Below are 21,185 nucleotides of genomic sequence, written 5' to 3' on the forward strand. Positions count from 1 at the left end.
ATCAGAGAGAACATTTGGCCATTGGTTGCTTTTTTGTTTGTTTGTTTGTTTGGTACCAGGGATTGAACCCAGGGGCACTTAACAACTGATTCACATCCCCAGCCCATTTTTGTATTTTATTTAGAGACAGGGTCTTACTGAGTTGCTTAGTGCCTCATTAAGTTGCTGAGGGGCTTTGAACTCCCAATCCTCCTGCCTCAGCCTTCCGAGCCACTGGGATTACAGGTGTGTGCCACTGTGCCTGGTTGGTTTTGGGGGACTGGCTTATTTCACTTATCATGATATTCTCCAGTTATATCCATTTACTGACAAATGCCATAATTTCATTTTTCTTTATGGCAGAATAATATTCCATTATGTATATATACCACATTTTCTTTATATATTCATCTGTTGAGGGGCACCTAGGTTGGTTCCATAGTTTGGCTACTGTAAATTGAGCTGCTATAAACATTGTTGTGACTGCGTCACTGTAGTATGTTTTCAAATGCTTTTAAGTTAACTAGTCAACAGGCTATAGTGATAAATTTTTAATTTTTTTGCTCCATAGAAGAAAAGCACCACTTTGCTTAGTTACTTGAAGTATTAATGTAAAGGAATTGGAATTTTCATGCAGAAGAAAGGACCAAAAGGAGACAAATATAAAGACCATAGAAATAGCTATTTATTTGTGTATTTATTTATTTCCTTGCAGTTCTTGGGATAGAAGATAGGGCCTCATGCATGCTAGGAAAGTGTTCTACCACTGAGCTATATCCCTGCCCTTTTTATTTTTATTTTGAGACAAGGTATTTCTCAGCTGCCCAGGCTAGCCTTGAACTTGAGTTCTTCCTGCCTCAGTCCCAAATTGACCAGATTACAAGTGTATGCCACTGTGCCCAGTTTTACCAAGCAGTTAACATATGAACCTTTGGGGGAGAATTATCCAAACCATAGAATGAGTTTTTATGCATTATGATCAACAGTGCTATGAAAATTTGCATACAAGTTTTGTATGAACATGTATTTTTACTTCTTTTGGATATACATCCCTGGAAGCAAATGACTGTATAATAAAGAACCTTAATGTTTAAAAATTTGAAGAACTACCCAACTCTTCCAAAACAGCTGCATTCCCCTCAGTAGAGTATGAAGTTTCCAACAATTCCATTTTTGTCTCCAACACTTTATTATCTGACTTTGTTACTCTAGCTATCTTAATATTCACTACTAAGTGGTGTGTCATTGTGGGAGATTTGTGTTTCCCTAATAACTAATGATGTCAAGAGTTTTTCTATGCTTATTAGATATTTGTATATTTTCTTGGGAGAAATGTTTCCTTCAGATCCTTTACCCACTTTTAAATTGTACTGTTTATCTTTTTGTTGCTTAATTTGAGTTCTTTACATATTCTGGGATACGATCACCCTATCAGATATATTATTTGCAAACATTTTCTCCTGTTCTGTGCTTTATCCTTTCACTTTCTTTTTGCAAGGGTATTCTGGGTTGAACCCAGGGCTTCACGCCTTTTCATTTTCTCAGTGTTACACTTTGAAGCACACAAGTTTTCTATTTTGAAAAAGCTTAAGTTATCTCCACTTTTCTTTGGTTGTTTGAACTTTTGGCATCATATTTAAGAAATCATTGCCTAATCCAAGGTCATGGAGATTAAACCCTATTTTTTTCCCTAAGACTTTTATAGTACTAGCTTCTATATTTAGGTATTAGATTTTTATTAATTTTTGTATGTGATAGGAAGTAGGGGATTCATTTGCATGTGTACAGTTTGTTGAAAAGACTACTCTTTCCCCTTCTCAAAAATCAATTGTCAGGGCTGGGGTTGTGGCTCAGCGGTAGAGCGCTTGCCTCAAAAGTGTGAGACCCTGGGTTCGATCCTCAGCACCACATAAAAATAAATAAACAAAATAAAGATATTGTGCCCACATATAACTAAACAAATATTTTTAAAAAACTAAAAAAAAAAAATCAATTGTTAGGGACTGGGATTGTAGTGCAGTGCACTTGCCCTGCATGTGTGAGGCACTGGGTTTGATCCTCAGCACCACATAAAAATAAATAAAGATACTGTGTGTTCATCTACAACTTAAAACAAAACAAAACAAAACTATTGTCGGGCCGAGCCCAGTGGTGCATGCCTGTACTCCCAGTGGCTCGGGAGGCTGAGGCAGGAGAATCATGAATCCAAAGCCAGCCTCAGCAAAAGCAAGGTGCTAAGCAACTTAGTGAGACCCTATCTCTAAATGAAATACAAAATAGGGCTTGGGATGTGGCTCAGTGGTTGAGTGCCCCTGAATTCAATCCCAGTACTGAAAAAAAGAAAAAAAATGTTGGGGGATAGGGGGCTGTGGTTGTGGCTCAGTGGTAGAGTGCTTGCCTAGTATGTGTGAGGCACTAGGTTTAATCCTCAGCACCACATAACAGTGAATAAATAAATAAATAAATAATGTATTGTGTCCATCTACAACTAAATACATTTTTTTAAAAATCAATTGTCAGGGCTGGGGGTGTAGCTCAGTGGGAGAGCACTTGCCTAGCACATGTAAGGCACTGGGTTTAGTCCCCAGCACCACATAAAAATAAATAAACAAAATAAAGGTATTGTGTCCATCTACAACTAAAAAATATTTTTAAAAATCAATTGTCCAAGCCAGACATGGTGGCGCACGCTATAATCTCAACAGCTCGGGAGGCTGAGGCAGGAGGATCGTGAGTTCAAAGCCAGTCTCAGCAAAATTGAGGTGCTAAGCAACTCAGTGAGACCCTGTCTCTAAATAAAATACAAAATAGGACTGGGGATGTGGCTCAGTGGTCCAGTGCCCCTGAGTTCAATCCCCGGTACAAATAAAAAAAAATCAATTGTCCATCAAGAGAATGAGAAGGCAAGCCACAGACTGGGAGAAAATATTTGCAAAAGTCACCTCTGATAAAGGACTATTATCCAAAATATACAAAGAATATACAAAGAATTCTTCAAACTTGACAGTAAGAAAATGAACAACCTATCAAGCAAGGCATGGTGGCATACTTCTGTAATCTCAGCAATTTGGGAAGCTGAAACAGGAGGATCAGAAGTTTGAGCCCAGCTTGGGTAACTTGGAGAGTACTTGTTTCAAAAAACAAACAAAAAATGCTGGGGATGTAGCACAGTGCTTGAACCCCTGGGTTTAATCCCCAGCAGCACGTAGAAAGAGAGAGAGAAAGGAGAGAAAGAGAAAGGGAAGGAAGGAAGGAAGGTAGGAAGGAAGGAAGGGGGGAAAGGAGAGAAGAAAAATAAATGAACAACCATTATAAATTGAGCAAAAACAAAAGATCTGAATAGACGTCTCACCAAAGAACACACACAGTAGCAAATAAACATATGAAAAGATGCTCAACACTACATTTCATTAGGAAAATGCAAAATAAAACAATAATGAGATGCTATCATATACCATATGCCTATGAGAATGACCAAAATCCAGAACACTGATAATACCAAATGCTGGTGTGCATATGGAGCAACAGGAATTCATTGGTGGTGGCAATGCAAGGTGGTACAGACACTGTGGAAGACATTTTTGCAGTTTCTTAGAAATTAAGCATACTTGGGCTGGGGATGTGGCTCAAGTGGTAGCGTGCTCGCCTAGCATGGGTAAAGCACTGGGTTCGATTCTCAGCACCACATAAAAATAAAATAAAGATGTCTTGTCCACCTAAAAAAACTAAAAAATAAATATAAAAAAAGAAAATTAAGCATACTCTTTTTTAAAAAAAGAGTATTCTATTTGTATTTCATTTGTATATATTTTTATGTGGTGCTGAGGATCAAACCCAGTGCCTCACACATGCCAGGTAAGCACTCTACTATTGAGCCACAACCCCAGCACTAAACATGCTCTCAATATAAATCTAGCAATCATTCTTGTTATTCACCCAAATTAGTTGAAAACATGTCCACACAAAAGCCTGCACATGAATGTTTATAGCAGCATTATTCATAATTGTCAAAATTTGAAGACAATTGAATATGTCCTTCAGTAGGTAAATGGGTAAATAAATTATAGTACATCCAGATCATTAAATATTAGTCAATATTATATAGAAATGAACTATCAAGCTATAAAAAGGCATGAAAGACTTTTTTTGTACCAGGGATTGAACTCAGGGGCCATTCAACCACTGAGTCACATACCCAGCCCTGTTTTGTATTTTATTTAGAGACAGGGTCTCACTGAGTTGCTTAGCACCTTGATTTTGCTGAGGCTGGTTTTTAACTTGTGATCCTCCTGCCTCAGCCTCCCTTTTGAGCAGGTGTGATTACAAGTGTGCACCACCATACTCAGCGCCCAGTCCTTTTTATTTTTTATTTTGAAACAGGGTTGTTGTTGCTGGCCTTGAACTTTCTTTAAAAAAAAAAAAAAAAAAATATATATATATATATATATATATAGTGGTAGTTGGACACAATACCTTTATTTTTTTTATTTATTTATTTTTATGTGGTGCTAAGGATTGAACCCAGAGCCTTGGCATGTGCTCTACCACTGAGCCCCAGCCCCAGCCCCTGGCCTTGAACTTTGGATCCTCCCATCTCAGCCTCCCAATTTGAGGGATTACACATGTGTGCCACAGTGCCTTATGGCATGGAGGAATTTTTTTCTTTTAGAGAGAGAGAGAATTTTTTTAATATTTATTTTTTATAATACTTATTTTTTAGTTTTTTCAGCAGACACAACATCTTTGTATGTGGTGCTGAGGATCGAACCCGGGCCGCACACATGCCAGGCAAGCACGCTACCGCTTGAGCCACATCCCCAGCCTGGCATGGAGGAATTTTAAATGCCTGTTACTAAGTGGGGAAAAAAAAAGCTAATGTGAAGCCAGGCATGGTGGCACATGCCTGTAATCCCAGCAGCTGGGGAGGCTGAGACAGGAGAATCGCAAGTTCAAAGCCAGCCTCAGAGAAAAGCAAAGTGCTAGGCAACTCAGTGTGACCCTGTCTCTAAATAAAATACAAAACAAAGCTGGGGATGTGGATCAACAGTCAAGTGCCCCTGAGTTCAATCCCTAATACCCACCCCCCGAAAAAAAGACAATCTGAAAAAGCTACATGCTGTATAATTCCAACTATATGACACCCTGGGAAGGGCAAAATTGTGGACCTTTATTTATTTATATGCAGAGCTGAGAACAGAATCCAGTGCCTCAAACATTAGGCAAGTGCTCTACCACTGAGCCACAACCCTAGCCCCAAAACTATGGAGACAAGGGCTGGGGATGTGGCTCAAGTGGTAGCGCGCTCGCCTGGCATGCGTGCGGCCCGGGTTCGATCCTCAGCACCACATACCAACAAAGATGTTGTGTCCGCCAAAAACTAAAAAATAAATAAATATTTAAAAAAAAAAACTATGGAGACAATAAAAATGATTAGGTGTTCCCAAGGATTGAGGGGAAGGAAGGATGAATAGGTAGATCACAGAGAACTTTTAGGGGAGTGAAACTATTCTGCATGTTACCATAATTATATATGGATGTTGTTATACATTTGTCTAAATCCATAGAATGTGAAACACCAGGAATGAATCCTAATATGAGGTATGGACTTTGGACTTTTATTAATGTGTCTATGTAAGTTCACCAATTGTAACAAGTGTACCACTCTGGTGCTGGAAATCAATAGTGGGAAAAGTTGTGTATCTGGGGACAGAGAGTATATGGGAACTCTCTGTACTTTCTACTCAGTATTACTATGAAACTAAAATTTCTCTGATAAATAAAACCTATTTTTTAAAAAATCAACTGTTGGGCTGGGGTTGTGGCTCAGTGGTAGAGCACTTGCCTAGCACGTGTGAGGCCCTGGGTTCGGTCCTCAGCACCATATAAAATTAAATAAAGAAAATAAAGATATTGTGTCCATCCACAACTAAAAAGTAAATAAATATTTTTAAAAAAATCAACTGTTGGGACTGGGGATGTGGCTCAAGCGGTAGCGCGCTTGCCTGGCATGCGTGTGGCCCGGGTTTGATCCTCAGCACCACATACAAACAAAGACGTTGTGTCCGCCGAGAACTAAAAAAAATATATTAAAATTCTCTCTCTCTCTCTCTCTCTCAAAAAAAAAAATCAACTGTTCATAAACCTAAGGATTTATTTCTAGATTCTCAATCATATTCCATTAATTTTTGTCTACCCATATATCAATACCACAGTCTTGATGACTATAACTTTGTAGACAATTTAGAAACTAAGAATTGTGAATCCTCCAATTTTGTTTTTTTTTAAGTTGGACACAATACCTTTTATTTTATTTATTTATTTTCATGTGATGCTGAGGATTGAACCCAGGGCCTCACACATGCCAGGCAAGCACTCTACCGCTGAGCTACAACCCAGCCCCAATTTTGTTCTTTTTCAAAAGTGTTTTGGCTATTTTGGGTCCATTGCATTTCAATATGAACTTTGGGATCAGCTTAATAATTTCTGCAAAATAGGCAGTTGGGATTTTGATAGGAATTTCACTGAGCCCATGGACTAATTTGGGAGAATACTGCCATTTTAACAATACAAAGTCTGACACTGGGAATGTGGTTCAGTGGCACAACACTTGCTTAATGAAAAAACAAAATGAAAGAAAAGGAAAAAATAGTCGTCAAAGAAGAGTCTTCCATTCTATGAACATGGAACATCCATTTTTTAGGCTGTCTTTAATTTAACAATATTTAACAGTTTCCAATGTACATATTTTACATTTAGTTAAATTTATTAGTTTTTTTCCCCCACTGATGCTTGAGATTAAACCCAGGGGCACTTTACCACTAAACTATATCCCTATTTATATTTTGAGACAGTTTATTGCTAAATTGCAGAAGCTGGCCTTGAACTTGCAATCCTGCTGCCTCAGTTTCTCAAGTAGCTGGGATTAGAGGTGTGCACCACTGTGCCCAGCATATCTTAGTATTTTTGTAAATAAATTTATTCTAGGTATCTTATTCTTTTTAGTGTAATATGAACAAAATTGTTTTCTTAATTTCATTTTGGAATAGTTCATTGCTAGTGTATATAAATCTAATTGAGCTAGCGTTGTGGCACATGCCTGTAATCCTAGAGGCTTTGGAGGCTCAGACAGGAGGATCGGGAGTTCAAAGCCAGACTTAGCAGTTTAGCAAGGCCCTAAGTAAAATATTTTTTAAAAGCTGAAGGCCAGGCACACACTTGTAATCCTAGAGGCTTGGGAGGCTGAGATAGGAGGATCGAGAGTTCAAAGCCAGCCTCAGCAAAACTGAGGTGCTAAGCAATTCAGTGAGACCCTGTCTCTAAATAAAATACAAAATAGGGCTGGGGATGTGGCTCAGTGGTTAAGTGGTTAAACTGCTCAAAAACTGCATTCCAGCTTTAACATGGTTGTTAGTAAACCCTTGGGGGAACTTCCATTATAAAGTTTTCAAGTCTCTTGTTCTGAAATACACTTTTCTAGACTTAAGTGGAAGCATTTTGGGACAAGGGACATCTGCTCAGTTAAGTTTAGGCATTATGGCAGTGGGTTAAAGGAGATATCAGACAGGAAGTGGGAGCCTATCTGAACAGTTCCTCAGGACAACAGAATCAGCAAATATTTGAATAGACTAAGGTTTGCTAAAGCAGAGTGTTCCAAGGGGCATCACCTTGTCTGGAAGTCCACTATCCTGTCACTAGTCTACCAGGCTATACAGGCAGCAGGCTAAGATCCAACCTGAAAACACATATAAAGTTTTTGTGGGGAGCAGATGCCTGCTTTGGTTCTGTTTGGTTTGGCTGGGTTGTTATCATTTTGCTGGCAACAAGTAAATACCTTATTACACTAACTTTTTCTCTTTCTTTTTATTTTCCTTCCTTTTTTTTGTACTGAAGATTGAACCCAGGAATACTCTACCACTATGCTACATCCCCACCTTTTTTTTTTCAAAGATAGGGTTTCCCTAAGTTGTTGAGTCTGGCTTTGAACTTGCTATCCTCCTTCCTCAGCCTCCCTAGTCTCTGATTACAGGTGTGCACCACAACACCAGGAACCCCAGCCCTTTTAATATTTTGTGACAGGGTCTTCTAACTTGCCCAGGCTGGCCTTAAACTTTCGATCCTCATACTTCAGCCTTCCAAGAGGCTGGGATTAACTTTTTTCATTTTCAAAGAAATGAGTGAAAACAGAAAAAGACCTCTTGGCTCCAAGAATAAATTAACCTGAGGGGAGTCTGATGGTAACACACATGGATTTCCTCATGGTATGAAGTACTCTTGAGTGGGGAGTTGCCATTATGGTCCCCCATGGTTCTTCAAAAACTGCCAGGTGCTCCTAGGCGAGGAGAGGCTGCTATTGGCATCTGAGGGATTCTAGGGGTACCCCCAATGGAGGACTGCCTGTTGCCTTTGGAGAATGTTTGCCTACTTATAGGACATTATCTGTAGCTGGAGGCTCAGAGCACCCAGTGTGAATTTTGCTAATTTATAGAACACTCCCAAAAGGCTGCACTCTCCTGTCAAAGCATGGGGAGGGGGGTGACTTCCTGCCATCCCATTGTAGTTGAGAGGTCAGGGCCCCTCAGCCAGATCCATAACCACATCTCACAGTGCCCAAAGATGCAGACCAAACATCACCTTGTGTTGGGGGGCTTGGATGATGCCCAGCTGGATGAAGTAAATGTTTTGGGCTGAATGATCAAGGATGGTATCAGGTACAGTGGAAGCAGGGTAGAATTCTTACCCAGGGACGTCACTTGGCCCTCAGTGAAGGCAGCTAGTCATTTATCTGGTGACTTGGAATTCCTCCTCTGGTGTGTCAGTAAGAGAGATACTCTAGAACCCAGTGAGCTCTGGTCTTGATCATGTGAGGTGTAGGTAGGGTGGACTATTTGGGTGTTTAATGGCGGGTAAAGCCCGGTGCTGGGTCCTCCAGGGAGTGCGAGTGGCGGAGCTGCTGGTAGAATCCAGCGCCTGGGGGCGGGGGAGAGCCCTGCGCGCAGGCGGGGTTAGCAAGAGGGGCGGGCACAGAGCTCAGAGCGGTGGCTGTGGTGGCGACAGCAGGTGGGTTGCATCGGGTCTTGCGCGGATGGGCTCGGGCGGAAAGCAGCTGAAAGCTTGGATTTCTGGGCACAGGGTCGCGCGCAGTTGGCTGGGGCGGTGGCGGCAGCCGCGAGTGTCAGAGCGCCAGCAGGTGCACCGGGTCTTAGCTCCGGATCCGGAGCTCAGGGCCCAGGGAGCCCCAGCTTCACAGCCACTGATATTCTGGCCTGCCCAGTGGGGGGGGATTGCCATTCTTTGAGGCCAGGTGGTCACTTGAGCCCCGTCCCGGGTTGCACAGCTGCTCCTGTTCCGGGTCTCGACTTCCTGGCCCAGCTCCCAGGAAGCCTCCCATTTCACCTTGCTCTTGGATCTCAGACCACAGAGCTCTTCCCAGACTCTGGCTTTCCCTACCCTCAGGACTACCTAGCTGGTACCCATGTGGGGCTTTGCCTTATCCTCTCCACTGCCCTAAAGGCAGACAGGACCTCCAGGCTTCCTTGTAACCTCCTGTCCTCTGGCCTGACTCCTGTCCCATCCCAACCCTCCAGCAAGCCCATGATGCAGGTGTCCTAGGTCTCCAGAGCTAAGATAAGAAGAGGACTGGGGAGAGGCAGTACAGAAGGAACTGAAGGTTGGCTAGTACCTGGCTGAACAACTTGTCATTTCCCTCTGTCTGGCCCTACTAGGTTCCAGTGGCTAGTTTGGTGCACCTCTTAACTACCCATTATGGCCTGGGGACGGCACAGTGCTGCTAGCTTGGCACACTTCTGCCAGAAGCTGAATCGACTGAAGCCTCTGGAGGATTCCAGCATGGAGACGTCTCTGCAGCGCTGCCTGTCCACCTTGGACCTGACCCTGCTGGGTGTGGGTGGCATGGTAGGCTCAGGCCTCTATGTGCTCACGGGTACCGTGGCAAAGAATATGGCTGGTCCTGCTGTACTCTTGTCCTTTGGTGTGGCTGCTGTGGCCTCCCTGCTGGCAGCCCTATGCTATGCAGAATTTGGAGCACGTGTGCCCCGCACGGGCTCTGCATACCTATTCACCTATGTGTCCATGGGCGAGGTGTGGGCCTTCCTCATAGGCTGGAATGTGCTCCTAGAATACCTTATTGGGGGTGCTGCTGTGGCCCGTGCCTGGAGTGGCTATCTGGATGCCATCTTTAGCCATGGCATTCGCAACTTCACTGAGTCTCAAGTGGGTGTCTGGCAGGTGCCCTTCCTGGCCCACTACCCAGATTTCCTGGCTGCTGGCATCCTACTTCTAGCTTCTGCTTTTGTCTCCTGTGGAGTCCGTGTCTCCTCCTGGCTCAATCATACTTTCTCAGCCATCAGCCTGATGGTAATTATCTTCATCATCATCCTGGGCTTCATCCTTGCACGCCCCCACAACTGGAGTGCTGAGGAGGGTGGCTTTGCACCCTTTGGCTTCTCTGGTATCATGGCAGGAACTGCTACCTGCTTCTATGCTTTTGTGGGCTTTGATGTCATTGCTGCCTCCAGTGAGGAAGCCCAGAACCCACGGCGGGCTGTGCCCATGGCCATTGCCATCTCCCTTGGCCTGGCAGCTGGTGCCTATATCCTCGTCTCCACCGTACTAACCCTCATGGTGCCCTGGCACAGTCTGGACCCTGACTCAGCACTTGCTGATGCCTTCTATCGGCGGGGCTACAGCTGGGCTGGCTTCATCGTGGCAGCTGGCTCCATCTGCGGTAAGGGGTCCTTGTGGGCAAGGTGGGAGAGAACAGAGCAGTGGGGTCCTGTCCTGAGCCTCTTAGAAAATCTCCACCTTGGGGCTGGGGTTGTGGCTCAGTGGTAGAGTGCTTGCCTAGCATGCACGAAGCACTGGGTTCGATTCTCAGCACCAAATAAATGTAAAATGAAGATATTGTGTCCATCTAAAACTTAAGAATAAATATTTTTAAAAAAGAAAATAAAATCTCCACCCATACCTCAGTCTTACCAGTTGCAAAATGGGCCTGGAAAAGTGCTAATTATTGGAGGCTTTCACCTAGGCTTGTTGGAAGGACTCCTCCTATGGGGCTCCTCCCCGCAAATTGTACATAGAATGTCAATTCTGGGCATGTACTTACAAGCCTTCTCCTGGGCAATGGGGCTCAGTTTTTATCAGATTCTCCAGTGGGCCTATGACTTAAATTGGAGTGCCCCATTCCTGGAGTGGGGGAATGGTAATCTTGTACTTCATACACATTCATACTAAAAGCCCAGACAATCTCATCCCTGTGTCTCCAAGGAACCACCTAGGCCCCAGACCCCAACAGTGACCCCTGATAGGTTTAACTATCATGATGACCATTGCCCTACCCTCTGCTACAGCCATGAACACCGTTCTACTCAGCAACCTCTTCTCCCTGCCGCGTATCGTCTATGCCATGGCTACAGATGGGCTCTTCTTCCAGGTGTTTGCCCGCGTGCACCCCCGGACACAGGTGCCTGTGGTGGGCATCTTGGTGTTTGGTATCCTTATGGCTCTCCTGGCACTGCTGCTGGACCTTGAGGCGCTGGTCCAGTTCCTATCCATTGGCACTCTATTGGCCTATACCTTTGTGGCCACCAGCATCATTATTCTACGTTTTCAGAAGGTTTCTCCACACAGCTCCCCAGGCCCAGCCAGCCCTGGCCCTGCAGCCAAGAAGTATGATTCCTTCTCAGACCACATACAGCTAGTAGGTGCTGTGAAAACCTCAATTTCTGAGCCTGGGCAGCTGCGACCAGCCCTGAGGCCCTACCTGGGATTCCTTGATGGATGCAACCCTGGAGCTGCTGTGACTTGGGCACTTAGCATCCTGGTGATCTCAGCCATCACCCTGGGCTGTGTGCTAGTCTTCGGAGACTCAGCCTTGCACCTCCCACGGTGGGGCTACATCTTGCTGCTCCTGATCAGCAGTGTTGTGTTTCTGCTTTGCCTTCTGGTCCTGGGGGCTCACCAGCAACAGCAACAACAAGACACTTTCCAGGTACCTTCCCCATTCAGGACCTGCTCAGTCTTACCCCCGCCAGCTCCCTTTGCCCCTTCTTTTTCTGCCATTCCATAATGAACAAGGGCTGATGAGGTTGGGGAGGCCAATCCATCCATCCTCACTTTATTCATCTTTCCTCATGGTGAGGGAGTACATTCTCTCCAAAATTTCCAGAGACAGATGGAGGCTCTATGAAATTTCTGTGAAGTCAGACTCTGGGCTGGCAGGTCTTTCCTTCTGTCCATCTCAGCCTTGTCCTTATGCCCTCAGATCCCCTTGGTGCCTTTGACTCCAGCCCTGAGCATTCTCCTCAATATCTGCCTCATGTTGAAGCTGAGCTACCTGACCTGGCTGCGCTTCTCCATCTGGCTGCTGATTGGTGAGTGGGGGCAAGGCTAGGACATCTAGTGTGCTACAGTGGGAGGACAAAGAAGGCAGATAGGGCTGGGTCCTATCCCTCAGGCTCTTTTCAACCTTGCAGGACTCGCTGTGTATTTCGGCTATGGCATTTGGCACAGCAAAGCGAACCAGCAGGAGCCACCAGAGCTGACCACCACACGATATGTGGTATTCTCCAGCAGCAGCCTAGAAGAGACAGTGCAGGCTGTACAGCCCACCAGCCAGCCACCAGCTGAGGAGCCTGGCTGCATGGAGTAGCCGACCAGTCTGTGAGGCCAACTCATGATTGTTTTGCTCTCTCCATCTCCTCAAGAGGCCAGAGGAGCTGGGAGCTGCTTCTGTTCGGGGCAGCTTGGGTTTGTAGGCTCTGGTGGTTCTCAGGACTTTAGGACCCTAATCCAGATACTAAATTTCTCTGGTCTTCAGATAATGGGTCTTGGCCAGTGTTGGTGCAGTGAACTCCTTGCTCAGCACCTTCCTGTTTCTGATCAATTCCAGCTATTTGGGTGGGTGGGTAGGGTGGGCAGGGAAGAGGTCGCAGCCCCAGGAATTCATAATAATAACTGTTCAGCCAGCCATATGGTCAGCCACTATGTCCACTGTGGAATTCTCTGTGATATGAGTCCTCACCTACCTTTGGGAATCAGGCAATTGTTCCAAATCCATAATAAAGACTGAAACTTCTACAAAGGTTACCTTGGGACCACCTTGAATCAGGGACACAGCCAGGCCTGGGTTCAGGGATTCTCCCTCAGGCCAGTACTCCCTACCTGACTTAGAGGGAAGCAACATACACCAGACATATAGGGGTCAAACGGGCAAGAATATTCCCCACTTATCCTCTGGCAGATAGATCAAGGAGCAGAGCCTGGGTCTCAAAGAGGTTGCCTAGAAAAGGCAGTGGGGTTCCAGAGTTCTCTTGGTTTTTCAGGGCTCCCAGAGAGCACAGCATATTCCTGAGGCCTACCTAGGAACATCAAAGCACTCCTGCACACAGGCATATACCCTCTTGGCACAAACATCCCTAAGACATATGGCTCACATGGATATCCTGCATGCCCATGTGCAGACTGAAATGACAGCTGTTTCCAAGCTCAGGCCCAGCCCACAGCTCACTTTTGTCTCTATCTGCCCGCTCTGCCAGGGCTTTGAAATGAAGGCTGGAGATGTTGCACTTATGACTAGTTCACACGGATGTTCATGGGTATACGAGAACCTGGGCCTGCCTTCACTACCTTCCAGCCCACTTGGTAGAAATGGGAGCCCTAGCCTGGGGAGGAGGGAGTTCCCAGAAAGGCCATAGGCCCACACTATACCCTCCCACTGGTATTCCTTGTCTGTACTATGCCCACTGTAGTTGCATCCCCCTTCCTATTTCTTCTTGTAAGGACCACACAGGAAGCTGCTGGTTTTGGCAAGCTTTACTCCAACAGTCATATCATCTTTCTCTGGACCTTGAGAACAATCAGGTACATGTGATCCACCTCAGATAATCAGGCTTCATGAGCCATGCCTTCCCAGTCTACCCCTTTGGAGCCCACCTGCCCATGAACACTGCTGCCCTGGACATTGAGAAGCAGCAGGGACCCCCAAGGACTGAGGCCAGATGACTCCAGATGCTAGTCCAACTTCAGCCTTAGCCTTGGCCCTCAGTGATAAAGGCATCCATGATAAAGCAACCTTTTACCTCCCTTAGGTGAGTACTTCCAAATCCCTGCCCTACCCAGGGACCTACATTCCTGCATCCCTGTCCCTCCCATTCTGACCTTGGGTCCTAGGACTTGGGGAAAATCTCCATCAGGCAGGACTTAGGCCCCCCAGGAAGATTCCACAGCCAGAACCTGGCCAGCCTTCAGCGGACCTCAGTGTCCTTTATTAGGGACATTCCTTACAGCCACTGTGCTCTGCCTGGGTCAGGATTAGGGCCTCCTGCATGCATATGCCTCAGGCTAAGGTGGGCAGGTGCCCAGACAGGTTATTGAGTATGACATGGATGGCAGTAAATTCCAGATATACAGCCTCCCCACCTCCAGGGCTCCTAGGAAACCTGGTAATCAGATTCTGGGGTGGGGGGTTAGCCTGGGTAATCTCCAAAGGGATATACAGAAGAACAAAGGACCCAGTGACCACCAATTCAGTCCCATTGTCCTCTTTTCCCTGTTTAAGCCCTCCAAAGCCCAAAGGCTGTCACAGGGAAGTGGCAGGTGGGCGTAAGCTAAGCATATGTGGGCCCTCTTTCTACGATGTAATGAAAATGTCCAAAACTCACCCCACCTCCATGGCTTGTGTTCTACCATATGTCTCTAAACAAAACTGGCTTCCATAGCTCCCCAGGCAGCACCCTGCTATGGCTGGACTCAGGAGGTAAAGTCTGCCTGGGAGTTCAAGAGTGGCATTTTCCCTCCACTCCCTACCCCAGTTCTGTTAAGTTTCTCATCCTTAAGGTCCCCAAGTCAGGACCTCATCCTTCCCAGCCCCCAACCCCCCAAACAACATGGAGTGCTACAGGCCTCAGGAATAATCAGGTAAGTGGGTACCAGAGCCCAGACAGGACCACCCTAGCAACCAAGTCTGGCTCCCAGTAGCAGCTACCATGGGGGTGGGTGCTGGCCCTATCTAAGGCACCTGAGCAATGGGGCTTGCAGGTGTGAAAGCTGGCTTGGTCCATTCAGGATTGGCAGCCTCCTTTGGTGCTTTTGCCTAAAGACAAGACAGTAGGTCAGGGATCTGGCCAACATCCCCTAGAATGTGGCAGAACCCAGTGTTCAGGCAGAGTGGCCTCAACTCTGGAGCTCCAACTCTGAGCCCTCACTCACCTCCTCATACTTTGTACTCCAGTAGAAATGGGCTTCTCTATCCACATACAGCAGCAACAGGTCACAGAGGAAGGTGATCTGGGAGAGACAGGGCCCACCATGTTCTGCCCTCCTGCTACCACCCAAGCCTCATCCCGAGACGCAACATGCAGGCTCAGAGGGTTCTAGCAGACCCAGGCAGGTGCTCAATGCAGCCAGAGAGAGCCCGTGGTAGTTGGACTTACCACACCTAGCCAAGCAGCTCCAGTGCCCACCGTGATGGCTGTGGGGATAAGCCCGAACTTCCCTGCCTGAGAAAGACCTGGGCTGAGCGTCTCAGGCTATGACTTTTACCACAAGCCTCCTTCAGGCCCATCTGTCTGCCTTCCCCAAACCCTGGCTCCATCCCTACCTGCCCAGTGACGAGAATGTCAAAGCGGATCCCGTAGAGCTTGAGCAAGCTTCGAGCTTCCACACCTGGGGCTTCCCACCAGTGACTGGCTGTCCTGGGAGCAGAAGAGAGGGCTCTGGTGGTCTGCACTGCCCATTCACAGTTTGGTCTGGTTTTCCTGGGCCTCCAATTTTACTTATGTATTTGCCCCATAAACTCCAAGACCAACCCTGAGTCCTAGTCTTAGACCTACATAGTTGCTAAGAACATAGGGAAGAAACAAACCAGGACTGGACCCAAGGAAGCTCCCTGCCCTCTGGAAAAAGTCAGAGAAGCCAGATGAGGGTACAGTGAACTATGACATGGGATCTAATTCCCAGGCCTATTGGCTATGTGCACACATAGGAGTTTCTATGTGCAAATCAAGGTGACACTAGATGATAAAGGACTAGTAGGAGGGGGAGGTCTGTTTTAGGAAGACAAAGACATGACAATAAATTCATGTTGAGTGAATCCTCAATTGTAAAATATAAAGTCTTTTTTTTGTAGTAGATATTTTAACCCAGGGGTGTTTTACCACTAAGCTATATCCCCAAACTTTTTTTGGTTTTTGTTTTTTATTTTGAAAGAGAGGGTCTTATTAAGTTGTTTAGGGCCTTGCTAAATTGTTGAGGCTGGCCATGAACTTGGGATCCTCCTGTCTTAATCTCCCAAGCCACTGAGATTACATGTGTGTACCACCACAACTGGCTTGAAAAATATAAAGATTTAGCACATTATTAGCACCTCTGGGAAAATAGAAATATTAGATTTAATCTGTTAGTGTTCAATTTCTTGGGTGTGACCATAGAATGGTCACATGGAAAAGATCCTCATGCTCAGGATCGTGTTAAGAAGGGTGAATGTCTACCTGCCATTTTCAAATAGTTTTGTGTGTATGTGTGTGTTTGGTGATGGTTTAAGAGTTCTACCACTGAGCCACCCAAAATAGTTCTGTCTGAAATCTATCTAAATATATCCAGCTTACTCTAAATAAAAGTAGAGAAAGCAAACATAGCCAAATGCCAAAAAGAAAACAAAAACTGGTAAGCCCAGGTGAGGGGTATATGGGTGTTCACAGTACTTTTATTCTTTGAACTTTTCTATAAATTTTTTGAGAAGTTTTAGGTAAAACCATAAGTGGAAACAAAACAAAAGCCTCCCGTGCCTTGGAGGAAGATGCTGGAGGCCAGGTGGGGTGGAGAAGAAACCATGCCCAGGTCTAGAAGTGAAGAGTCCACACTATGCAGAAGGGATGGGGACAGATGGGGTGGAGGACTCAGGGACAAGGCTGGATGCAACCTGTGCTGGAGGATGAGGAACTGAGAATACCTTCTTCAGCCCATGGGCCACCCCTCACAAATAGAGTGGGGTATCCAGAGGGCTAGACAAGCAGTGGTCTGTCCTCACACTGGCCTGTGAACAAGTAGACACTGGGGGCTATGAGGGTCATACCTGAAGTTGTAACTCTTCTCCTGCAGCTGGAAGGAGTAATGGGGCCAGCAGTCAGAGCACCCGGTGTCCAGGTCACAATCCCAGTGGATTCTGATGCCTACAGCACCACCCTGCACACAACACATCTCTGCTTACACAGCACTAGTGGATGGGCCTGAGGCCCTCTCCACTAGCCCTTAAGGAACCCTGCCTCCAAGAACCCACCAGCAATGCCAGGTCTTCAAAGTCCCCACCAGCTGCAGCTATAAGGTCTCCTATGCCAAACACGGGGCAGTAGGGGCTGGAGAGTGCATCATAGCGACAGTGCTTAAAATAGGCGGAGTCCCAGGTATCTAAGGCATTGGTCCTGCAAGGAGTGGAGGTAGGGATCAGATGATCCAGGGGGTCATGGAGGACCTGGGGTTAACCAGCACCAGCCCATACATACTTGGAAAAGTTGAATTTGCTGAAGGTGACAGTGTTTTTGATGAACAGCGTGAAGTTCTTGGCATGGATCAGCAGGGGCCTCCTATAAGTAGAGGGGACCATGTTAGAATTTTGCCTGTGCTGTTGCCTTGCCCTGGGAGTCAGTAGGAGACTTACTTGGGCACAGTGCCACTTTCCACTGGGCACCAGCTCTGGATTTCACAAGTCCTGTGGGTCCCGTTGAATTCCACACATTGACCTGTTTTTATGCCTTGAAAACAAAAGATGTACTCTAGGTCCTCAAATCTCCACAGGGCATGAGGAGGATGTGGAACAGATTTGTTGACAGAACCACACCTAGAGTCCCCTCCATCCCCTGCCCTGGTAGAGGTTCTGAAAGACAGAGCTTATAGTTACCATGGCTGTGTGTCCCTGTCTCCCCTTTAGGACAGTCCTCATTGACCCAGCAGTTAGCCAGCGGGATAGAGGGGTGCTGAGGTAGACAAGAGACTCCAGTCACCAAAAGCCCAAGGGGGTGCCTTCCCTTAGCCCTATAGACTGCAAAGAGATGCTTCTCCCCATGTTAGCCTCCTGTGATACCCTGGCTTTGGAAGTACACAGCACACATGGCTGGTGACCCAGGACTGGTAGAGGAAGTAGGGACCCACTCTCCCAGGCAATCTTACCTCTGGGCATTTGCCCTGAACTTGATCTGGCGTCACAAGGAAATTGGTGACCAAGAAGAACACGTTCTCTCCCTAGGAGGCAAATCTCAAGGTTGGTCCCTACTTGGTTCCCTCACCTGTGGAGGCCAGAAGCTGACAGCCTGGTTTTGTTTGTTTGGGTGGTGCTGGGAATGGAACCCAGGGTTTACACATGAACACTCTATTGCTGAGCTACATCCTTAGGCCTAGGAGTCTAGTTTTTGAGGGAATAGTCTTGGCCCCATCTAGTAACCAACCAAACTGTCCCTCAAGAAAATGTTTCCAGTGAGGCAGGTGCAAACAGGAAGCTGGCTGGGTTTCTGACCATTTCTGAACCTAGGGATCCTCGTGTCCATGTTTATCTTTTAGTTACCAGTTTATTTCTCACATTTATTCTCATTCACTCAACCTGAATTTTCCAAGAGCCTCCTGCTTCTAAGCACTAAAGACAAAGACTTGAAGAGAGGTGGACCCCTTATCACATGTACATCAGAGCTGGCAATGGCAGGGGGTTGGGAGAGCAGATGGTAAGCTTGACCTGGGGTCAGAGTGGCCAAGGACATGCAGAGGTGCTGCTCCTGAGAGCATGGTGCACTTAGGAAAGGAAGATAAGGGCTAGGCAGAGGGCATTGGGGCATGGCAACAGTTAGGATATGGAGGGTCTTGGTGGTCACCGTCATGGGAGAGGACCCTTCCCTGGGCAGAGAGCAGTGGTTGAGGTTCTGATGATGTTAAGTGTAAAAGTTCAGCCTGGCTGCTGCTTATGTGCACCTAGTGGCAGGGAATAGGGGAGAGAATCAAAGGGCCCACTCAGAGACCAGGCATGGTAGAGGTTGCAGTGAAAAATAATGGGAGGGACAGGAAGGCATCTGGCTTTAGCACTGGTGGGTGTCACTGCTCTCGTTGGATGAATAGAAGTGAGAATGCCAGGAGAGGTAGATGATTTATCTTTGGACATGGTGGGTGAATCTGGAATCAGCTTCTATCCAGGCAGGTGGTCACTGGGGCTATAATTTGAGCATCAGTGGAAGAGAGGTGGACATTGGGGATATAGACTAGCTGGGTAGAGGGATTAGGGACAGAAAGCCCAAGAGGGTAGAGGAGGAACACATGACAATGATGCCTCAGGCAAGGAAGCTCAGCCTTTGGACCTTTATAAAGGAAGTTACTTTGGCTTGGCTTCCCTTCTTGTTCACCAGGAAACCTCCTACACAATTCCTGAAGACCCCATCTAGGCAACACTCCTCTACATGCTCCTTCCCAAACCAGATGCACTCTGATATCACATGCCTCTCGTGCATGATTTGTATTAGAGCTGTCAGTAGGGGAAGGACTCATGCCACCTGAAGCAGCACTAGGGACCTACCTGTGGTGGTTTCACGAAGTCAGCCACATCCCACAAACGGTTCCCGAGCTCCTTGATCTGAGTCACAGAAACTCCTTTGAGTTTGGTGATGACAGAAATCTGGGGGTCCAGGTCCCGTTCTTGGTAGCCTTTTTTTGCAAGGAGGGCCCATCTGGGGAGGAGATGATGGACAGTATGGTATGACTCTAGCAAAAGTGAACAGTGGAGGAACTGGATCCTATAAGCTCAACTCCCTTCCCATACTCCATAGGCTCCTAGCCCAGCATCAAAGCCTTCTGACTCCTCTCCAGCATCAACTGTCACCCCAGATACCCTGAACAGACCAAAGCCTTGGACAATCACTGGAGAGTCAGCATCTACCACAGTGACTTTTTTAATATTTATTTTTTTTAGTTAGAGTTGGATATAATACCTTTATTGTACTTATTTATTTTTATGTGGTGCTGAGGATGGAACCCAGGGCCTCACACTTGCTAGGCGATCACTCTGTTACTGAGCCATAACCCCAGCCCCCACAGTGACTTTCATAGACAATATCCTTATTCCTACCCCAGCTAGACATAGCTCCCTCCTTAAAGACTCCTCTGACCTCCCAGATAGAACTGGTGGTCTCTCTGGGGGGCCTCAGTGCTCCAGCTCTCATGAATCTAAAGGACTACTGCCTTCTGCCTCACCAGGGTTCCTCCGGGGCAGGAATGGGACTGATCTTCATGTGTCCAGAGCCCAATATGAGACTAGGAATAAGGCCCCGGAAAGAAGGCAGGAGGGCAGGCAGGAACACAAACAGAGATTATTCTGAAAGCCTTGGAATGGACAAAGATCCCTCATTCTGTTTACTTCCAATCCTGTCCCAACCTGCTACCCCCACCACCACCAGCCTGGTCCCTAAAGAGTCAAATTCTCAACCCTCAGCCCAATAGGACCAGCCATGATCCCTTCAGCCAACCTGACTAAAAACTATTTTCTCTTACCCCACCACGTAGGCCACAATCCCGAGCTGCAGCAGCCTCTGTAAGGTGCCCACCCGCCAGTTCCTGGTCATCACATACTTCTCTGTCTTGTAATCCAGAAGCCCCCAGCCTGCTGAGGCCCCTGAGGAGCACATGCCCCCAGTTTCTGCTGGCTACTGGTGCAATGAGTCAGCACAGCAGCTGCAGCCACAGCTGATCGGGAGGCAAAGAGTGCATCCAAATGGGCCAGGCCAGCTGTTGTTAAAGGGACACCTCCACTTAGGGCAGGAACTAGCCTCCATCCCCCAGTTCTGGACTTGGTCCCAGGCCCAAGCTGTCCTGGGCCTCTCCTACTCTCCAGAGTTCCTCTGCTGATCCCTAGGTACTCCAAAAGGAGCAGCTCTGCTCCTGCCCTCCTGCTATACTTCCTTATAGGGTGGGGAAGAACAGGTGGCATAGGGTCAGAAGGAGCTCAGAGGAGGAGCCAAGGCAAGCTTCATAAAGAAATCCCTCTGAAGGCTGGGGTTATGGCTCAGTGGCCTAACACATGTGAGGCCTTGGGTTCAATCCTCAGCACCACATGAAATAAATAAATAAAATAAAGGTATTGGGTCCAACTAACTACAACTAAAAAATAAATATTAAAAAAAAAAAAGGAAAAGAAATCCCTCTGAGGGCTGGGTATGTGG

General features: G+C 46.6%; 2 protein-coding genes across 2 annotated transcripts; one reads left to right on the forward strand and one right to left on the reverse strand.

Moving 5' to 3' along the window:
- The first annotated feature begins 8,273 nt into the window (after positions 1-8,273).
- SLC7A4 (solute carrier family 7 member 4) lies at positions 8,274-14,513 on the forward strand. Its single transcript, XM_081287202.1, has 5 exons — positions 8,274-9,036; positions 9,702-10,723; positions 11,349-11,989; positions 12,263-12,371; positions 12,474-14,513. The coding sequence occupies exons 2-5, from the start codon at positions 9,742-9,744 to the stop codon at positions 12,647-12,649; spliced, it is 1,908 nt and encodes a 635-aa protein (XP_081143328.1). The 5' UTR covers positions 8,274-9,036; positions 9,702-9,741; the 3' UTR covers positions 12,650-14,513.
- A 191-nt stretch (positions 14,514-14,704) lies between these two features.
- P2RX6 (purinergic receptor P2X 6) lies at positions 14,705-20,731 on the reverse strand. The gene is made up of 12 exons (XM_081287203.1): positions 20,518-20,731; positions 19,547-19,697; positions 18,163-18,234; positions 17,894-17,969; positions 17,654-17,747; positions 17,499-17,579; positions 17,276-17,417; positions 17,072-17,181; positions 15,599-15,692; positions 15,432-15,497; positions 15,208-15,285; positions 14,705-15,091 (listed from the first exon to the last, which is right to left on the reverse strand). The coding sequence occupies exons 1-12, from the start codon at positions 20,649-20,651 to the stop codon at positions 15,008-15,010; spliced, it is 1,182 nt and encodes a 393-aa protein (XP_081143329.1). The 5' UTR covers positions 20,652-20,731; the 3' UTR covers positions 14,705-15,007.
- Positions 20,732-21,185: the final 454 nt, after the last annotated feature.

The sequence above is a fragment of the Spermophilus citellus genome, assembly GCF_964194105.1.
Source record: "Spermophilus citellus genome assembly, chromosome: 3".
Lineage (NCBI taxonomy): Eukaryota > Metazoa > Chordata > Mammalia > Rodentia > Sciuridae > Spermophilus > Spermophilus citellus.